Here is an 18,786-nt window from a genome sequence, read left to right as displayed (position 1 = left end):
TACCAGTTCTGGCTGCTGCAAGGGACCAGGCAGCCCCTCGTTCTGACCCAGCAGAAGAGCTCAGTAACTCCTATAGTACCGTAAACTATTTTTTTCTAATTCAAGTAAATGCGCGTTACCAAACACGAGCACCTTGCCTGTCAGTGTAACAAATTACAGAGGTCTGGTTCCTGGAGAGACAAGCACCAGCCACACTCAGTGCTTGCAAGCTATCAGACTCCAAAGATAAATATTTATATGGCATGCTACAAGACTCCAAGCTCCAGGCCGTAAGACCAACTGAACAAGGACTGCGCCAAGGAAGCAGGCACCAAACCATCTAGTTGAATCACTCAGATCACACTCTCTCCACCCCATAAGCTTCATGCCCATCTTCTCCTTCCCGTGCACACCACAGCAAGGACAGGGTGAGGCAAGGGAGGTGGCAGCTGAGCATCCCTGCTCCAGCTCCACGGTGCCAGCCCTGCCCCAAACACTGTCCTGGTGCCGTTTTCCCAAAGCAAGAGAAATTCCACACAGGCAGAATAACATTTCTGAGCTGTCCTAGGCCCCGTTTTCAGAGCTGCTGACCAGCAGCGGCTGAGAATGATTAGGATGGTGGACAAATGAGGCTGTAAATTAAGAGATGTGCAGTCATTCAAGCTGCACCCTAGCAGAGAACTGTGGGGTAAGACAAACCTCATAAGGACCACCGGGAACAGGCTTGACTCGGCAGCACCAGCGCTACCTTACACTCAGTTCGAATTTCACTTCAATCCAAATTTGCAATCCAAAATTTTCCAATCCAAATTTATTTCCCAGGTCATTCCTCTTGCTCCCTGTTCCCCGAGCATTTCTGATGACCCCAGCAGGTCCCCGCGGTCACAGCCGCCCCAGCAGCGCTGCCACCCTCACCAGCCCCTGGTGCCAACACCAAAACTCACCCAGCAAATAGGACAGAAATCCAACAAGCAGATATTTCAGGAAGCAGGTTATATTGCCATGCTCTGCAAGGAACTTTCAAAACCATTGTGGGCTCCCTCTGCTACTGAATGGAAAATATATATTACAGCAAAAAAGCATTACAATTAATTTCCCAAACCCTATTAACATCTTCTTTTGGGCAACAACTTTTTGCCAAAGATCTGTTTTTCTAGGTTGGAAAATTTTGAATTTTATTTCTACTCAAACTTGAATGATCTCTGAGTTCAGTTCTTCACTTGTAGACTTCTCATTCATTCCCCTTCCACCCCCACCAGCTCTTTTCCTTTTTTTGCTTTCAATCTTTTCTACAATATTTCCTCCACTTCGGAATCATTTGAGAGCAACAAAGCAAATGAAACCAACTGAGAATTTTCCAGCTTTGGAGAAATTTTGAAAAGTTACAGAACAGAGAAGACAATTAGAAAGGAAAATATTTTTTTTTAAATTACATTCAGTTACAAAGGGAAGGAAAAAGCAGGAAAAAAGGGAAAAGTAAAACATATAAATATTTTAAAATATTTTTCAGCGGTATTAAATCTTAAACATTTCTCAATTTCAAACCTGAAAGAAGCAGCAAATTTGATTTTTTCCACAGACACATATAAACAGTGAAAGGACAAAGATTAAATAAGAAGAAAAATTATCTTTTTACAGACAGAAAGTGATTGACGAAAGCAGAAATCCTTACGTGCTTGAATGTTCTCAGCAATGTCTAGAGCCACCAAGACCTTGTGCATCTCAGAAGGAAAGGCTGAGGAGGTGGGGTCCAGGTTTGTTTCTAACCACGTCTCCTGGCTTGCAGGCTGTTAGGCTGAGGATAAAGCTGCATTTCACACACGGGCAGCTCCTTCTACACCAACAAATGTCCCCGTGCCAGGGAGCACTCGCTCGTGGTGACACTCCATCACCTGGCAGTGTCATCGAGGCATTAGACCTCTCATGCTGCGCAGAGCTGACCCTGACCCATGACCACAGACAATCTCCCCCACGGTTTTCCTGGTTTTGGAGGTAAAAGAGATCCATAGCGTGCCAGTGGGATGCTCTGCACCAGAGTGGTCCCAGCCACGTTCGGTTTGCTGGCGCGGCCACGGAGGTGCCAGCAGCTCTACAGGTAGGTGGTGGCCTCTCGACTCTCCCGCTCTCTAGCCTGCGCGACGGCAACGTTGATGCACTGAAGCCACTCCTCAGCGTTCTTCTCGTCTTTGGCCTTGAAAACATAGGTCTTGTTGTCGGTGAAGATCTCGAAGGCCCGGGGCAGGCTGCGGTCCCTACGCTTCTTTGCCACCACTTTAACACTCTGCACCTTGCTGAGCTCAATGGGGCAGTCGTCGGGGTCATCTTTCTGAAACACAGGGAAGACAAACAGAACCAAGTTAATCTGGTAAAGCTTCCACCACCTTAATAAACAACTTACATTTCTAGAAAGAGCCTGAGGGGCTTAGCCCCCTCCCATGCAGCGCCAAGCTCCTCTACTGAACACCATCAGGATTCATGGGGTATCACGGTCTACTGCACCCAATGGACAAGGTCCACAATGATCTCTCACCCCCCTGACCCTCCCAGCATCTGCACTTTTTAGTTCCAGCTTCAGATATTAGCATGGGCTTGGATTTTCCTTTCTTTGCCTTTTAATAATGGTGACCTTTGTTAATGGAGCCACGCAGAGCTTGTGCTGATGGCAAAAGCTTCCTGGGTACAAAAATCAGCCAGTCCTTGGCGACTGAAGAAAGGTCTCTTCTCTTAAGCAGTGCTAAGTTGTTCCCCTTCTAAGAGTCTCCACCCCAAAATGCAAGCAGCAACTCCTTTTGTTGGTTTTGAAAACAGAACAGGTATCTTGAGTCTGACCCTGGAATTTGAGGGAAATCATGGTATTTCTCAGCGGGGAATGGAGAATATGGGATAGGTCAGTTGCAGTTTTGTTTGAAAATGTGTAAAGTAGGTACGTCTAGGAAATCTTAGTGTCACTGTAAGAAATAAGATGCAGGGAGCATAAGAGATAGTACAAAGTCATGAAAGCTTTCTGCAAGAGAAGAGATTCCTGAGCTCATAAAAAATGTATGAACTGAGTTTCAAAGTGAGAACTTTCAGCCCAAGGCTCTGATTTCTCAAGAATATTTATGTTTCTCTTGTTGAGCTTCATATACTTTTAACTCAGGAGAGGCTGCGGTGTGGGAACTGCAGTCTCTGGAGCTGCTCTCCCAGCAGGCAAGGTATGAAATGCAGGACAGGGAGACTTCTCCTGAAATAATGCCTTAGTCCTTCTGGTAAAGAACCAGCAACATTTTACTATTCTAAGGGGAAGCTCATCTGAAAAGACCACCCAAAGGAAGTCCCAAGCCCACTGGCTGTGATTCCTCTCTGGGATTTGACAGCCCCCAACCATTCCCACTGATCTGCCATTTTTCCACATCCAAAATGAACACTCAGCATGAGTTTCCCCACTTTTGGAGCTCTTCCATGTTGCTTACACATATATTATTTGCAGTCAAGGTCTCCTACGTCCCTGAAGTGCCATAATCCATGGGCAATCCCCTCCTTTCTGACTCAGGCCAGCATTGAAGTCACATCTTGACTGAAGCAGCTCTCCAGTAAGAGAGGTTGGCATGAACCCCTCGGCAGGGTCGGTAGCTGGATGAGCAGACAGACCCCTCTGTCTTCCCAGCGCATCTCCATCCCTTGGTGTTGCTGTTGCTCATTCTGAGATGTGACATCTATTTGCCTGCCTCATTCTTTTTTTTTTTTTTTTTTTAAATCAGGGATCTCATTCCAGATCTGAGAAGTTTTCTTTAAATGGATAATTTCCCACTAAAATATTCAGTCTTAACCAAATGACTTCCCATGAACAATGAAGTCCATAGGGACAAATGTTTCCAGAGCCACCATTTGTTTATACTTGGGGGCTGGGACTTCGTTGGCTTTTAAGATCCCTTCCAACACAAACCAATCCATAATTGTTGGTTCTGCATAATTACATAAGTCTTAATTATTTATATCTTAAATAAGCTTACATTAGGAAAAAATTCTTCACAGAAAGGGTCATTGGGCACTGGCAGAGGCTGCCCAGAGGGGGTTGAGTCACCTTCCCTGGAGGGGTTTAAGGGATGGGTGGATGAGGTGCTAAGGGACATGGTTTAGTGTTTGATAGGAATGGTTGGACTCAATGATCCAGTGGGTCTCTTCCAACCTGGTGATTCTATGATTCTATGATTCCTTGTGCACGACCATCAGACCATAGTAGTGGTCCCACCCTCCTCTGCGTCCACAAGCAGTGATTAAGGCTTTACCAGCAGTACTAAGCTGGCTTTGCACTGAAATCTCACCTGGGATAAACATGAAAATTTTATCACAGAAAATGCAAAGCAATGACGGACTTAAGAACCAAAACTTTGCACCCCACGAGCCAGACCCTGAGACTTAGAAGCCTGTCTAGCAAAAATTATATGCTCCCTTCATTACCACACAACATTTGACCTCACATTGCTAAAGAAAGTTGATTATACCCTGGGCACATTTCTGTGGAAGAAGTTTACCACAATTTTCCAGGAGTTTAGGAAGGGGCTCTTTTTGGGACCTCTTACATTTTGCTTTTCTCCTGCCTCCCTTTTACCCACTGGCCATACAGTTGTTTGCACAAAGTGAGTATAGTCCACAAGGCTACTCTGATGAAGGGAAGGTTCATGGTGGGGTTCCAGGAATGAGCAGGCACAGCCAGCTGGCCATCTCACAATGCCTCCTCTGTGTTAGGTTTGTGTTTTTAAGTGAGCAGCATGTAAAGTCCAAACACACAAGCAGTGCCCAGCCCTGCTCTGCAACGTCAAGGATGACGGGGCAGAGCTGTGCTCAGCCAGGCAAGCACCTTCTGGCCTTGAAGAATGAAAGAAGCACCAGGTGCAGCTTGTCAGGAGCCTCTACCACCACTTTAGTTGGCCACAGCCTGTAGCCCTACATCTTGCAATGCTTTTGGCACCATACCTGGCCAGTGAGGTGTGAGGCTGGTCCTCCTGTCGCGAGCCAGAGGTGTGCAGGAGTGGACCTCCTGTGGGTTCTGGAAGTCACATATTAGTGTCCAAAACATTTCTGTGAGGCTTCATACCTCCAGTCTGCTTGAAGAGCTGAGACTTTTCTGTTTGGTGCCTGCATAGTCAGCACAGGGCATGTGTGCAACCTAAACTGGGGGGCTCAGAAGTTGCTCCAGACTGCAACCCAAGCAATGGTTAACAGCAGGATTTGACTCTCAAATTTAGGCAAAAAATACAGAAGTAACAGGATATAACGCACCGGCTTGAAAGACTGATTATCCAGGCACAATAACGCGGCTGCTGTCCCCAGGGGGCTGGATGCTCGCCTGCTACGCTGACGAACCCATCCAGGTATTTGTGTTCAACTTCAGAAAAAGCAAAGCAGCCTTGAGTTTGCCATTTAAAAACAGAAAGTTAATCTATTTGAATGATGCTGTTGAGCAAAATCTGCTGTTCAACAATTTAATCTGCCAGCTTCACCCACCCGTGAAGCGTTGTACGGTCCCCGTGTGAACAAGGGGAGCACTGAGAATGCAAATCTGATTGCATGTCAGGGAATAATCAAGGTATTCTGATGTGCCTTATGCCTGGCTTGCTTGGAGAGCTAATTAAAGCCATTTTGTTAAACACATTTCTATAAGCCAATGAACATGCTAAAAAATGACAATTATCCTTACACTCTCCCAAGAGGGAGCATCAGCCACATAGAGCTGTAGCTATGGTACACATATGGTACACGTAGGGATTAAACCCTCTTCAGAATCTCAGAAAATGTAAGAAAAAGTCACTAGAAAGCAAGGAAAAAGCTGTTTCCTGAACTGCTTGCTTTCAGAAGGATTGTATTGTCCCACAAAAGGTGCACATTCCTCCTAGGCAGCACAAACTGTTATATTTCTTATAGGAAGCGGCTCAGGGAGCCATTTAAGAAGCCTAAAGAGTTTTACTAACGTTCTGTAAAAATAAAGATTATTTACCAGAAATATTAAGGTTTGGCTCTATTTGGAAGATGTTGCTACTTTTGCATTATCTAAGAGAGAGCTCCTGTAACAAAAATAGACTATTTTGCACAGTGTTTGGTAATCCTCCTTGTGAGAGCTGAAGAAAATGACTTTCTAATAACTAAGAACTGAGGAGGACTGGATTCAATTACCTGCTCTCCCATGCCCTGGGACACACTTCACATTGGTCGCTCAGTCCTATTGGTATAAATTTCAAACAATTTCACAGAAATTTCAGCAGAATTTCTCTGAATTTAGATGAGGGCAGAAGTGAAAGCAAAAGACACTCTGTTCCTTTGAGAGAAAAGCATTTGAACGTCATCTTGCTTTAAACATACTGGTGTTTCTTGCACAGATAACACCAAATAAACCGCTATCATCTCAAGAACAGTCCTTGGGCACCTGATCCAGTGGGATGTCCCTGCCCATCACAGGGGGTTGGAACTGGACGGGCTTTAAGGTCCCTTCCAACCCAAACTATTCTGTGATTCTATTAATATACAAAAGCAGGAAAGACTTTCCAAAAGGTGAACATTGCTTGAGTTTGGAGACTGCCCTGAGGTGTTCAGGAAGGCTTGACTTTCCAGATATGCTGAACATAACCATCTTCCCCCAGAACGCTGCTGGTCCCATGCAGACTGGGGTCCCAGGGCTCACAGCTCACTTGCAGCACCTCAGCTGCGGCTGCTTACCTTGTTGTCCCATGCCATGTGCTTTGCAAGTGGAAAAGGGATATTTACCTGAGCCGAATTTATTGAATTTGTGTTTATTCAAGGAAATAAAGAATCACTGGTCAAGAGTGGATATTATTTCTTAACTCATTGTAATTCTTTCAGAAACAGAGGGCCCCGTGAAGCAGAAATGTTTCCAATTTCCCTGGGATGCCTGAAGGCAGAGGGGATGATGCTCAGGCACAGGTCACCAGCTTATAGAGTATAAATTACTGAGATGCAAAGGTCACAGTCCTGAGCCCTGGGTACTTGTAGGCTGAACTTGAGCAGTGGCAATCTAACACTCAGAAAATCTCACACTCTTGATCCGGAGAGAAAAATAAAATGAAAGGCAGTGAGCAACCCCTTGGTTGAAGTTGCCATGTGGTGCACAGAGACCATGGGCAAAGCTGAGCGGCAACAACCTCTGGGAAATGGTGTTGCAGAAGAGGGAAAAGAGAGAAATCAAATGGAGGGTCTTTTCACTTACGGATTTTCCTTTCCGAAAAAGCAGCTGGTTGCCAGCCAGAGTGAAGTAGCGAGTTTTCCATCTTTTGATAAACTTCCACCGGACTTGCTTCTCTTTAAGCTTGCCTTCAATCAGAGGTTGGCCGTCCTGATTTACAACTGGGGAGGGGAACACACAACAAGGGGGTTATTCCTGTCCTCCCTTTGCCCCAGCCGGAAACCAGGCTTTTGCTGCGATGTAGAAAAGACTTTTTTTGCTGTTCAGCTGTGTCAGCTCCAAGACCGCATTCCTCCTGACCTCCAGAATTCATTCAGCCGCCACTTCAGGAAGACGTTTCAGCCTTTAGTCGTGTTTTGCTTGGGAGGCCTAGCAGATGGAGCTGACAGCTAAGACTCCCCTGTCCATCACTTTTTCTATTCCCTCAGCTACCACGTTCTTATCCCCACCATCACGCCTCCCAGTTCTTCCTCAGCCCTGCAATAATAATTTATAATTTCATGGAACTGAGAGTAGGCATTTATGGTGTCTCTGAGGCTTTAGTCCATATTATAGTGCAGGATTTTGAGTAGGAATATTTTGAGGATCCCACTCTCCGTTAACTGCAATAGCTTGCTTCATTGCAACAGCCACCCCATGGAAAAGGAATTAAGAGCCAGAAGTGGCTCTTGGGCCTGTCCACTTGGGCCTGAGAGACTCGGCAGATAATCCCAGCCCAGAAATGTGACTTTTTGCTGAGAAAGAAGTTGGTGAGTCCCAGAACTTGACCCTTCCCTTCCTCACCTTCCTGAGACACAACTCCTTCTCCCCGTAGGAAAGGGACGTGTCTATTATCAGCCCTCCCTTATCCAGCGTTTGAGCAATAACCTAGCCCTGCATTTTGTAGAGGTCATGTCCTATTACAACTTTATTATCTTTTCTAGTTCTCCCTTCAAGAATATTTCAAAAGTCATTTAATGTTAGCAATACATATTGTAAAAACTAATCCTTGCAACAAACCCAGAATTCCTTACGTCCTGTAAATCTCACAGCACTGACCAGTTGGGAACATGATGTTTTCCATCACTTTTGCATTTCGAAAATAACACCATTTATTTTGACATCTGGACTGCCAAAGGCAGCTCAGCCCCCAGGAACCTGGTGTCCATCCTGCTCCTTCAGGAAGAGTCAGGGTCTTGTCATCATGTTATCCATTGAGGACATCAATGTTTTACCATCTCATGGCAACGTTAACTTCCAAACTATTAGGCTGTCACTGGCCAATAACGCTGCCTGTACCTGGGGTGGTAAGAGCTAAACCAACATTTCTGCCCTCCTTATTCAGCCTATTTAAATACAAGATGGGTAACCGACCAAATCAAAGATGAAGAAGGATGAGGAGAGACACAAAAGCTTCTTTCCATCCCAATGACCTGAGCTACAGCGCATTGCCCATGAGTAATCTAAAATGTAACTAAAAATATACAGTGTACAGTGAAGAGTTCAATACCCGTAACGACTGTAAATGTCGTGGAAGCAGAAATACAGGCACACTCAGCTCCCTTGCCTTTGGCTCAGCTACTTTCCAGTCTGTTCAAATTTTATAGTGGTTTGAAAAAAGTCTTCAATTTGCCTTAGAAAAATAACTTACGTTTGTCAATCTAGATTTTCCTTTAATCGATTAACTCAAACCCAATACCCAAATAAAGTCTCTAGGGAAGGGGAAGAAACCCTTTGTTCCTCTTATTGCAAAATCATTGCTATATTTAAAGTTATTTTCAGAATAAAAAATGTGTCAATGTTGGGAAGCCCTGTGCTTTCACTTGCGAGTTTATAAGGTTGTGGTGAGCTCTACCACCAGCCCTGTGACCGTGGTGCTCACCTGTGTTCACCTGCACTTACCTCAGCTGGAAGCATGCAAGGTTGTGGGAGCTGGAAGAGCATTCCCAAACCTTGCAGGTAAAAAGAAATTTGCCACTACAAGAAAAGCCCAGTAATCAAGGGGATCGCCAAGGGCTTTAAACCACAACCGCAGAGCAACCTCAAACCACTGCCCTTCACGTATGAAGCAAACAATTAAAAAATTCTCTAACACCACATCTGGGGCTGGGTTTCTTTTCCCTTTCTTTCTATTTTTACACCGATAGACAGGACATGATGGATCAGATAGACCGAAGAGCAGTCTAAGGCATAAGCTGCCTGAGAACGGATGTTTTTTTGATGTGATGTTTGACTTGGAGCTCTTCCCAGCATCTGTCAGATGGTCAGCTATCCTCTGGCTGGCCGTACTTGCATACCTTAGCAGTAAAATTTAGCCAGTAAAGCTTTTCCTTGAAAGTGTTCGCTATCATCTGTGCAGGAGCCTTTCAGAGCCCAAAATGCAGTAGGTTGGTGTGATGCTGAGGATGCAAATCGAGCAGTGCATCCAAGTGCAGCCACCGAGGGTAGAACCTGGGGTTTCAAAGGCTTTGTTGCTTTTTGGGCACGAACCTCTCTTTACTACCTCCTGTCTGGTAGAGGAAAAACAAGCAATGCAAATGCAATGCATCAGATCTAGATAGAGGATGTATTTTTTCCCCCAGGATTGTTTATATTGGCAGAAGCTGGCTTTGGGGGTCTTCAGTGTGTACTATTTCAATTTCCTCAAGAAAGACTATAAATATTTCAGCCTCTGTAGATAGGGAGTTTTTGGAAGGAGACGGACTGAATGAAGAGGGAGGTGGCCAAGTTCCAGCTTTGATGGGGAACTGCAGCTGTGATTTCCATGATAAATACAGGTCACACACTGCCTCTCAGCCCATTGCATCTCCAGCCCAACACAGCAGCTCTTTTCTGTGTATCTGCATTTCAGCACCCAACCTGACAAAGTAAAACAGAGCCTTGCTTTCTCCCTGCATAATTTTTGTCACGGCAAAACGGCACAGATTTACAGGGAAGCTGGTTTGGTGCTGCACCCAGTTCACAACACACCCTTTATTAGGACAGAGCCACATCTTACAATGCGCTCCTTTGCTTTTGCCTTAAAAGTTGTTTTCAGGACTACTACAGATACACATTTTCACTTGTTTTAGAGATTTCCTCAACTGAAAATCTTTTCTCCCAAGCCTTTCAGAGAAGTGTGGCTGAGGGGGAGGCAGTTAGAAATAATAATTCAGTTTATGTGAAAATCCTGGGAAAGGGAACAAGGAAATGCAGAATTGAGGGGATTTAAAGTTTTCCTTGGCCATGAGGGTGTTACGATGTGCAGCAACGCGGTCCTTCTGCAGTATCTCCTTGCTGAGGGTGGCTGCAGCAGCCTCTCTGTCCTGCCTCTGTGCCCTGGTCTGCTGCTGGGGAGTTGCGCTGGATCAACACTCAAAATGATGGCTCTGGGGCTGGATATTACATCTGGGGAGGAGCTTTTTAAACCCCCTGCTGAAGAGGTTGTGCAGAATGGGATGGAAAAGGCCATGGGGAATTTCCCTGCTCTATGGCAGGGCAAGCCACCCAAACTTCATACGTCCCTCTGCCTCCCTGACACGGGTGTCTGAAGCACCGGTCCACGTTGATGCCTTTGTGAAGAAGTCTCATGCCACAGAGTGTGCACTGCATCTACACTCATACAAAACACATAGAATTAACTGCTTATGAATCGACGGCAAAATAAACCTGCATAATCCCTATTTTCCAAGCAAGAGGAACAATATCATGTGGGAAAGCTCCCTAAGAACCACTAACGCTGTTCAAACAGAGCAGAAAGCACCTGCTATCCAGCTCACACAGGTACAAGAGGCACACAAGGCAACATCAAATGCCACTGAACAAAAACATACGGGAGAAAATAATCCATTTTAAGCAAGGAAAAAGCTGGGAGTTTTTTGGGTTTTGAGAAAATTTTTTTTCTGCAAACAAACAGAGCCCATGAACCATCAGACTCAAGGTGAGCCTTGGGATTTGCACCTGAGCAAGGACCATGCAGTCATTTTTGCCAGCAGTTGCCCTGATGTCCTTTAGAAGAGACATCATCTGCTGCCAGTGTACTGGGAACAAAAGGGCTGTTTTTCTTTCTAAACAGCTTTTTAAGGCAGTATCAGGTATTATTTGGCATTTCTGCAGCTGAGACTTGCTGAGATACTCATAATGGTCATCCTTAAAAGTCATTCCTCTTTGGGAGGTGAGCAAAAGGACAGATCCACAAGGCCAGCCGTCTTCTAGCAGGTCTGAGTACAAGTCCTTATGCTCTTGTACCAGCCACTTCATCTTCCAGTGACTTTGTTCCTCAGTTATAAAATCACCATTATAATTTCTCAGATGGATGAGAATAGATAAAAAGTTTTAAATCTTTACAATTAGTCTCCAAGATGATATTTTGCTTATTGCGCAAATCCTATTTCTAATTTAACAGTGTACAGGGTAATATCCTTGTCATTCCCATCACTTGCTATTCATGTGTCCATTCTCTTGGTGGAGGATGTTTTGTTACCATGAGAATATGCAGTTTGGGGTCAGGAAATTACCATCTCTGTAGCACATGGGTGATAATAACAGGGCATGGCTCCCAGTTGTCTCACAGGATGAAGTGTCAGAACCGCAGTGAGAGACAGAGCAGAAAGCTGCAAATCTGAGCAACTCAAACCAGCAGCACCAAGCTTTTCTAGAGCGAGTGTAAAAGAAGAGAGAACCTCACTTTAATAAAAAGGGCACAGATAGAACAGGAAAAGATTTTTTACTTGGACATGATAACTATAAAGAATTTATGTGCGTAGTGACTTTTAGAGCATAATGACAACTGTATAAACGTATAAACAGCAAAAGAAGGACTTCAAATGAAAAGACTTGCTCTGTGGTTGGGTCTTGGGTATCTACCTGGCTCGTGTCCCATGGGAATGGCTCTGATACCAACTCCAGTGAAGTATGAACATGCTTTAACTCAAACTAAGAAGGTGTAAAGCACAAAAAGTTTGGGGACCAGAAGATAGGAAGATGGTCGGTGGTCGGGAATGCAACATGAGGGAGGAAGTGAATGTGCAGTTTTGGCCTAATGTGGATTTTTATAGCCAAAATCTTTCAAACCCAGGATTTACTAAAGAAATGTTGATCTCTCTTCAAGCGCCTGTTGGCTGGAAGCAATGCTAACAGAGCACTTCTTGTGCACATCCACAAAGAATCCCATGGGGAATTCTGAAGTCAGCTTCCAAAGTCATTGTAATGAATCTGATGCCAGTATGTCTGAGGGTCTGATTAGAAGAAAAAGATCCATGAAAGATAAGAATGAAGCTCTTTTTCAATATTTTTCTAAGTCCCTTTGCTTATTTTCATTGCGGTTAACTTCACAGAATCACAGAATAATTCAGCTGGAAGGGAGCTCATGGGGTCTCTTGTCCAACCTCCTGCTCAGAGCAAGGTCACCTGTGGGGTCAGAGTAGGTTGCTCATGAATTTATCCATCCGGGACTTGAAAAATCTCAACAACATCTCTAGGCAAGCTGTTCCAATGCATGATCATCCTCACGGTGGGAAAACTGCCCTATGTAGTCAGTCTGAACCTCTCCTGTTCCAGTTTATGCCTGTTGCCTCTTGCCCTCCCACCACACACCACTGCGAAGAGCCTGGCTCTGTCTTCTTGGTGACCTCCTTGTAAGCATGGATGTGCCCTCCCTGCACCAGCCCTTGCTCCTCAGCTCCAAACAACCTGCTGGAGCCTACCCTGATCCTTACCGGGGTTTTACTCAACCATCACTTTAGCCATTCAATACCTGCTTTAAGTGCCTGGAGCTTGTTAAGGGAAATGAGGAGATAAATATATCCATGCAGGACTTAGATATTATTGATAGGTGGTTGTGATAAGTAGAGTATTGTCTTAAGAATATAATAGGAACAGGTGTTGGAAATTAATCTTTATGACAACTACATGAATACTGCTCAATTGTCCCGTGTACAGCCCCAGTCCAGCTGAATCAACAGATTGTGTAAGAAATGTCAGACTTGGAACACAGGTATTAGATTTGATGATAACTGATGATTAAAAGGTCAACCTATTTTTGAGTATAGGCATAGACTAGATATATGTATAAGTTAATGGAACAGCTTAAGGTTTTTTCTTTGAAGTTGAAAAGAGAATAGATGTGTCTCAAGAAAGAAGATAACTGACTTTTATGACTGGAGGAGGAATGTGACCTGTTGAAGCATCATTTCTGAGGGAGAACTGAAATGAGACAGCGGAGATGAATTATCAAGGTGGACTTTCAAGTTAGTGAAGAATAAAGAACTAGGAGCTCCAAGAGCTTTTCAAAGAAAGTAGCTATTGTATAATGCTATGTCATAATATACAAATATCTGATGATTATGTGTGACATGATAAGTCTACAAATAGAGATTTCCTGCATAGCAGGGAAGAGCATAATGTGCTGTAGTGTTTAAGGATCGACCAGAAATAAACCCACATTTCAACTGCGTGGTTAAATTACCTGAGCAACAACTTCAGCATGGCATGGATTCACCTTCACTTGACTTTTAAAAAGCAAGATAAACCTGCCAATATGCAACAATAATGCAGATCAAAGAGAAAAGATTTCTTTGATATAAGCACTATTGGACTAGATTCTTTTAATATTGTTTTATATAAGGTCAAACTAAGTGATCTCTGGGTTTGAAATCTCTCTGTGTGATGGTATGCTGACATGTATGATGAGATCTTTAGTTAAATGAGTTAAATTATTCTAAAATTATATTTACTATACATTTGTCATTACTTTTATTTCCTACAGAACACACACTGAAGGTAAAAATAGTACCCAAACTCAAAATGAAGAATTATTTACTATAATATCTGTAATACTGTGATACAGTAATTAATACTGTAATAATTGCTTCTGAAACCATCTCAATATAGAGATACTAATTCCAAAATCAGTTTAACCCCAAATAGTGCCCACTGATGTGAGCGTCCATTGGAATTATTTTCTACTAATTATGTCTTGCTTCCTTTACAGAACCACAAAGCATCAAGCTTTAAGTCGTTTGGGTTAGAAAACCTCCCAACTCTTCCAAGATGAACTCGAGACAGATAAAAACAAAGCATTCAATCTTGCATTTGATGAAACATAAAATCATCCACAAAAATTCACTCCAATCGTGACTGATCTCAGTGATAATAAACTCCTCTTAACTTGAAAGAATGGAATGTGTGGGTGGCAAGCAGCCGAAGATAAATGCAATTAACCTAAGGGAATACGAATTCACTCACTCTCGTTAATCATCACATTTCGTTTTGTTGAAAACCTGGAAAGAGCACATTACTGAATGCCACTTTTTATAATTTTCAAGTAAGCATTATGGCTGGGATATTTCAGTTCACCAGATAATCACCACTGCTAGCAAAAGATAAATGTATTCAGAAGTTAATATGGTGTTGGCTATTCTGAGTGAATTGCTTTTTTAAAGAGGAATTCACAACCCCCCTCCTCGGTTTTACCCGAATCATTGCCCATGGGCACAATGTCTCTTCTGCAGCCCACAGGGATTACTGCAATTTCTTTGTGAGCTTCCAGAATAGGGAATGTGCTGCAATTCCCTCTCCGGCTATCAAGTGGTTTTACTGAATTTTTTTTTGTGCAAGAGCTTGCGAAGCCAACTGTCAATACAGGAGGTTATGTTGAAATGAGGCTCTTAAGGGCCAGCTTTTCCTAACAAGAGGCACACACTGCACTTACCAGCATTTCAAATACCTTTTATCTGTGCCTGAATGGTTGTAATTTAAAAGAAAAATAACATAGCCTGGATTTCCCAGCTCTGAGACCAGCTGCAGCCAGGGCACATACCTGCATCTGAGCAGATGAGTAGGATTTGTGGGAATGCTCTTTCCCCTTGGCTCGGGGGTGGCAGGAAAAAACAATTCAGGAAGATTTAACAGCAATTCTGGAAAGGAGTGCTTGTATAAAAAATGCTTTGCAATGAGAAGAATGCACAAGAAATATTCAGGCTTTCTCTGGGTTAATTGCCACTTTGGGTACATCCAGCACATTGCTTAAGTTGCCTCTTTCCTCCCAAACTCAACCTCTAAGTGTAGTCTGGCTCCAAAAAACCTCCCAGCTACATTCAAAAAAACCATCATTGATCTGGAATCCTAAGGCACGATTGAGGCTTTAAGGCATAATGCTTTCCTAAGTCCGGAGGATAAGTGGAATCTTGCAACATGGCATCCGAAAAATGCAACAAACCCCAACTTTAACAAAAAACAAAAGACAATAATAGAAAAGAATTTGTCTCTGAATTCCTTCTTGAAGAAGAATTTCATTGCTAAACAGTGTTGCTGAGAGGGAGAAATTACTTTCTTGGCTTTCAAAAGTATGTGAGATTTCAAAGGGTCTGTCCCATGGTGGAATGCAAATAAAAGATGTTTTACAGACTTTACGTTTCTTACCAATTTAAGGAGACCTCTGAATCCTCTTTCTTGTGTCAGATCTTATAAACCCCAAAAGACCTTGAGTGTCTCCCATCTGGTACAACTTTTCCTAGCTTCCATAGCTCTACATCACCAATATCAAGGTTGATCTGTCATTCACCTGCAGACTTTTATTCCATCGAGCACTGTGTCTCGTGTTCCTTTCTTACACCTGAGCTTCCACATGACTCATGCAGTTTGTTATTCCCTTGGTCTTCTACAGATTTTGACAGCTGAGAAGCAAATTGTGATATTCAGTGTGCCTTTCTCACAAAATTTTCTTTAAACTGAGACAGAGAGGAATTGCTTATAAAAAGGACAGCTACAGTCCAAAAAATAATCTGTTCCCAGTTCCTCCTGCTCCTGCCCATCCTCAAAGCATCCCTCAACTCTCAAGCCCTGGCTCTAAAACAAGTGTCAGAGATGCTGAGATTTATAAAAGTCCTCTCCCTCCTCTCGTGGGCAGCAGGGAGAGCCCAGTGGCTGGGCAGGAGGAGGACAGGGTGGAAACCTTTAAGCGGAGGAGAGACAGGAGGAACTGTGGGCAGCGAGAACCCTGCAAACTCCAGGCACCACCCTTAGTGCCTTCAGTGCTTGAGGAGGTAAAACCTTCTTCCAATGTCCAAGCACCCTCTGTGCTCCTGAGTGCTAGTGGTACTTGAGAAAGAGTCTCAAGTTATTGCATCTGCTGAGAAGGCAGCATTTCACTTAATGCCTCAGTGCTCTATTTGCATTTTTTTCCATTGGGCTTTATCATAGAATCATAGAACCACCAGGTTGGAAGAGACCCACCGGATCATCGAGTCCAACCATTCCTATCAAACACTAAACCACGTCCCTCAGCACCTCGTCCACCTGTCCTTTAAACCCCTCCAGGGAAGGTGACTCAATCCCCTCCCTGGGCAGCCTCTGCCAGTGCCCAATGACCCTTTCTGTGAAATATTTTCCTAATGTTCAGCCTAAACCTCCTCTAGTGAAGCTTGAGGCCATTCCCTCTCGTCCTGTCCCCTGTCCCTTGGGAGAAGAGGCCAGATCCCTCCTCTCCACAACCTCCTTTCAGGTAGTTGTAGAGAGCAATGAGGTCTCCCCTCAGCCTCCTCTTCTCCAGGCTAAACACCCCCAGCTTTCCCAGCCGTTCCTCATAAGGCCTGTTCTGCAGCCCCTCACCAGCTTTAGTTGACATCATACAGATAAAAACCATAAAAAAAGGCAAATCTGAAAAGAAATTATTTTCTATTCAGTCTTAGAAGGGGCAGTATAATTTACAAGTACCAGCATATAGGAATGAAAGCCAAATTTGTGCCCAGGCTGCTGGGGAGCTCCTGTCCCCCTCTGCAGTTGACGATCCTTTCCGTCCGTGTGTAAATGCAAAACCGTGTTTACACACCCAGAGAAGTGGGATCAGCACATGTGCTTCATTGCAGACTATTCACCGAGCTAGGGGAAACAGCGAAACTTTAGAAGGGATGTAACCTTCTCCCTCATCTCTGTAGGATATTGTGACCCCAAATCTACAACCTAATTTTTCAACAGCCTGGAACGACGATGAATAAGAGAGAGAGGCAGCGTGCCAGCCCCCTGCCGCAGGCACTCCACAGCGGGCGTTACGCTCCCGTTTCCCAAGGACCGCTGGTGTCAGGCAGAGTACACAGAGTATATTGCCTGAGATGTCAGCTCGAGTGCTCTGCAAACAGACTCAAGAGCCTCTTGTCAGGGCTACAGAGACAGTCCTCACTTTTGTAAGCTCGTGTGCTAACCAAAGAGCCCTGAAGAGCTCACTGGGAACTGCTGCCTGCTCGCGCAGGCTTTTTTTGCTGTTTAACTCGAGTTCAGACCCATTTGAAAATAAAAGCTCTATACTGGTAGTATTGGTGGGGTCTGGGTCCCAGACCCAACACTCCTGGCAGCAGATCCATGGTGCTGTGCCGCTCAGACCACCCCATCCCACATCACAGCACGCTTCCAGCCCTTCCTAGACTTCTCCTTGAAGGATGAGATGCTTTGGCAGGACAGCAACAGGGAAGCAAGGTGTCAGCTGTCCTTTGATGCCTCCAGACTAGTGTCATCAGCAAAGCCTATGGCATCAACAATTGATGCCCCACATCACCCCCAAGCTCTGGTCTGTAGGCTGCCCTACCAGCAGAATCAATAATTTGCCTCAAACTCTCCCCTTTTGGAGCTAGTTAAATATCTTTGAAAATTCAGAATCAAGATATTTTATTTAGCTTGGAAATTTTAAGCAGGAGACTAATTTTTCTTGTAGCCTGACAATACGTTTATCGCTCGTGATGGACAAACCATAGTAAGACCATGGTACTGAGATGAAATTTCAGCTCAAAGCATGATTTCTTTTATGGCCATTGAGTCCCATGAGAGTTGTGGAAGGCGGAAGATGGTCAGACACCCATGAAAATGAGCACGGGCAGCCTGACCTGCAGCAGAGGCTGTGCCACTTTTGCAAGATTTACTAAATTCAGGGTTGATGAAATGTAAACAGATGCTAGCTGCTAAATTAAATAGCTGAAACAGCCAATTATTCAAAGTCTCGGCCAAAAATATTCAAAATTCTTGGCCAAAACTATGCAGGCTTTTACAGAGGGGCAACAAGCATCTAAGAAAAAGGCCATTCCTCCAACTTTCAGTACACAGTACACTGATCTAAAACACATGGTATCAGAGGGCTTAAAAAAAGGCTTTTTAAAAAAAAGGTCACCAGAATCCTTTACCTGGTAAAAAGCATATTTTCTTCTCACCTGGTTTCTAATATAGCTGGAGTGTTATGGCTGCTTGTAAGCTTTGCTGTGTTCCCAAAAGGATGCGTACAATGGATTCAATTATATTAAAGCAAATAAATCGGAGAATTAAGAAGACATGAATCCAGGGCAGTATCTTTACCAATGACCTCCAATACATGGCACCTGTGGATGTGGTGGACCTGGGACACAGATGGGTACAGATCCCTCCCCAAGGGTTAGCAGACTTATGGTTCTACGATGAATTTTGGGTTGTACCCCTCTAAGCATACACCATAGAATCATAGAATCCCTAGGTTGGAAAAGACCTTTGAGATCATCAAGTCCAACTGTACCTGTCCACTGCTAAATCATGTCCCTAAGCACTTCCTCTACCCATCTTTTAAATATCTCTGGGCATGGGGACTCAACCAGCTCCCTGGGCAGCCTGTTCCAGTGCTTGATAACCCTTTCTGTGAAGTATTTTTTCCTAATGTT

The 18,786-nt window shown here is 44.1% G+C and overlaps 1 protein-coding gene across 1 annotated transcript in view; it reads right to left on the bottom strand.

Moving 5' to 3' along the window:
• Nucleotides 1-1,962: 1,962 nt before the first annotated feature.
• Nucleotides 1,963-18,786, bottom strand: part of VEPH1 (ventricular zone expressed PH domain containing 1) — an 85,244-nt gene continuing 68,420 nt past the window's right edge. The window contains exons 14-15 of the mRNA XM_069865123.1: nucleotides 7,181-7,317; nucleotides 1,963-2,305 (exon numbers count right to left, since the gene is read on the bottom strand). Coding sequence (XP_069721224.1) covers nucleotides 2,069-2,305; nucleotides 7,181-7,317 — 374 coding nt within the window. The 3' untranslated portion in view covers nucleotides 1,963-2,068. The remainder of the gene's footprint in view (nucleotides 2,306-7,180; nucleotides 7,318-18,786) is intronic.

Source organism: Phaenicophaeus curvirostris, chromosome 10, assembly GCF_032191515.1.
Source record: "Phaenicophaeus curvirostris isolate KB17595 chromosome 10, BPBGC_Pcur_1.0, whole genome shotgun sequence".
NCBI classification, from domain to species: domain Eukaryota; kingdom Metazoa; phylum Chordata; class Aves; order Cuculiformes; family Cuculidae; genus Phaenicophaeus; species Phaenicophaeus curvirostris.
Note: the sequence above shows the minus strand (reverse complement) of the source record. Positions and strands in the feature narration are given on the sequence as shown.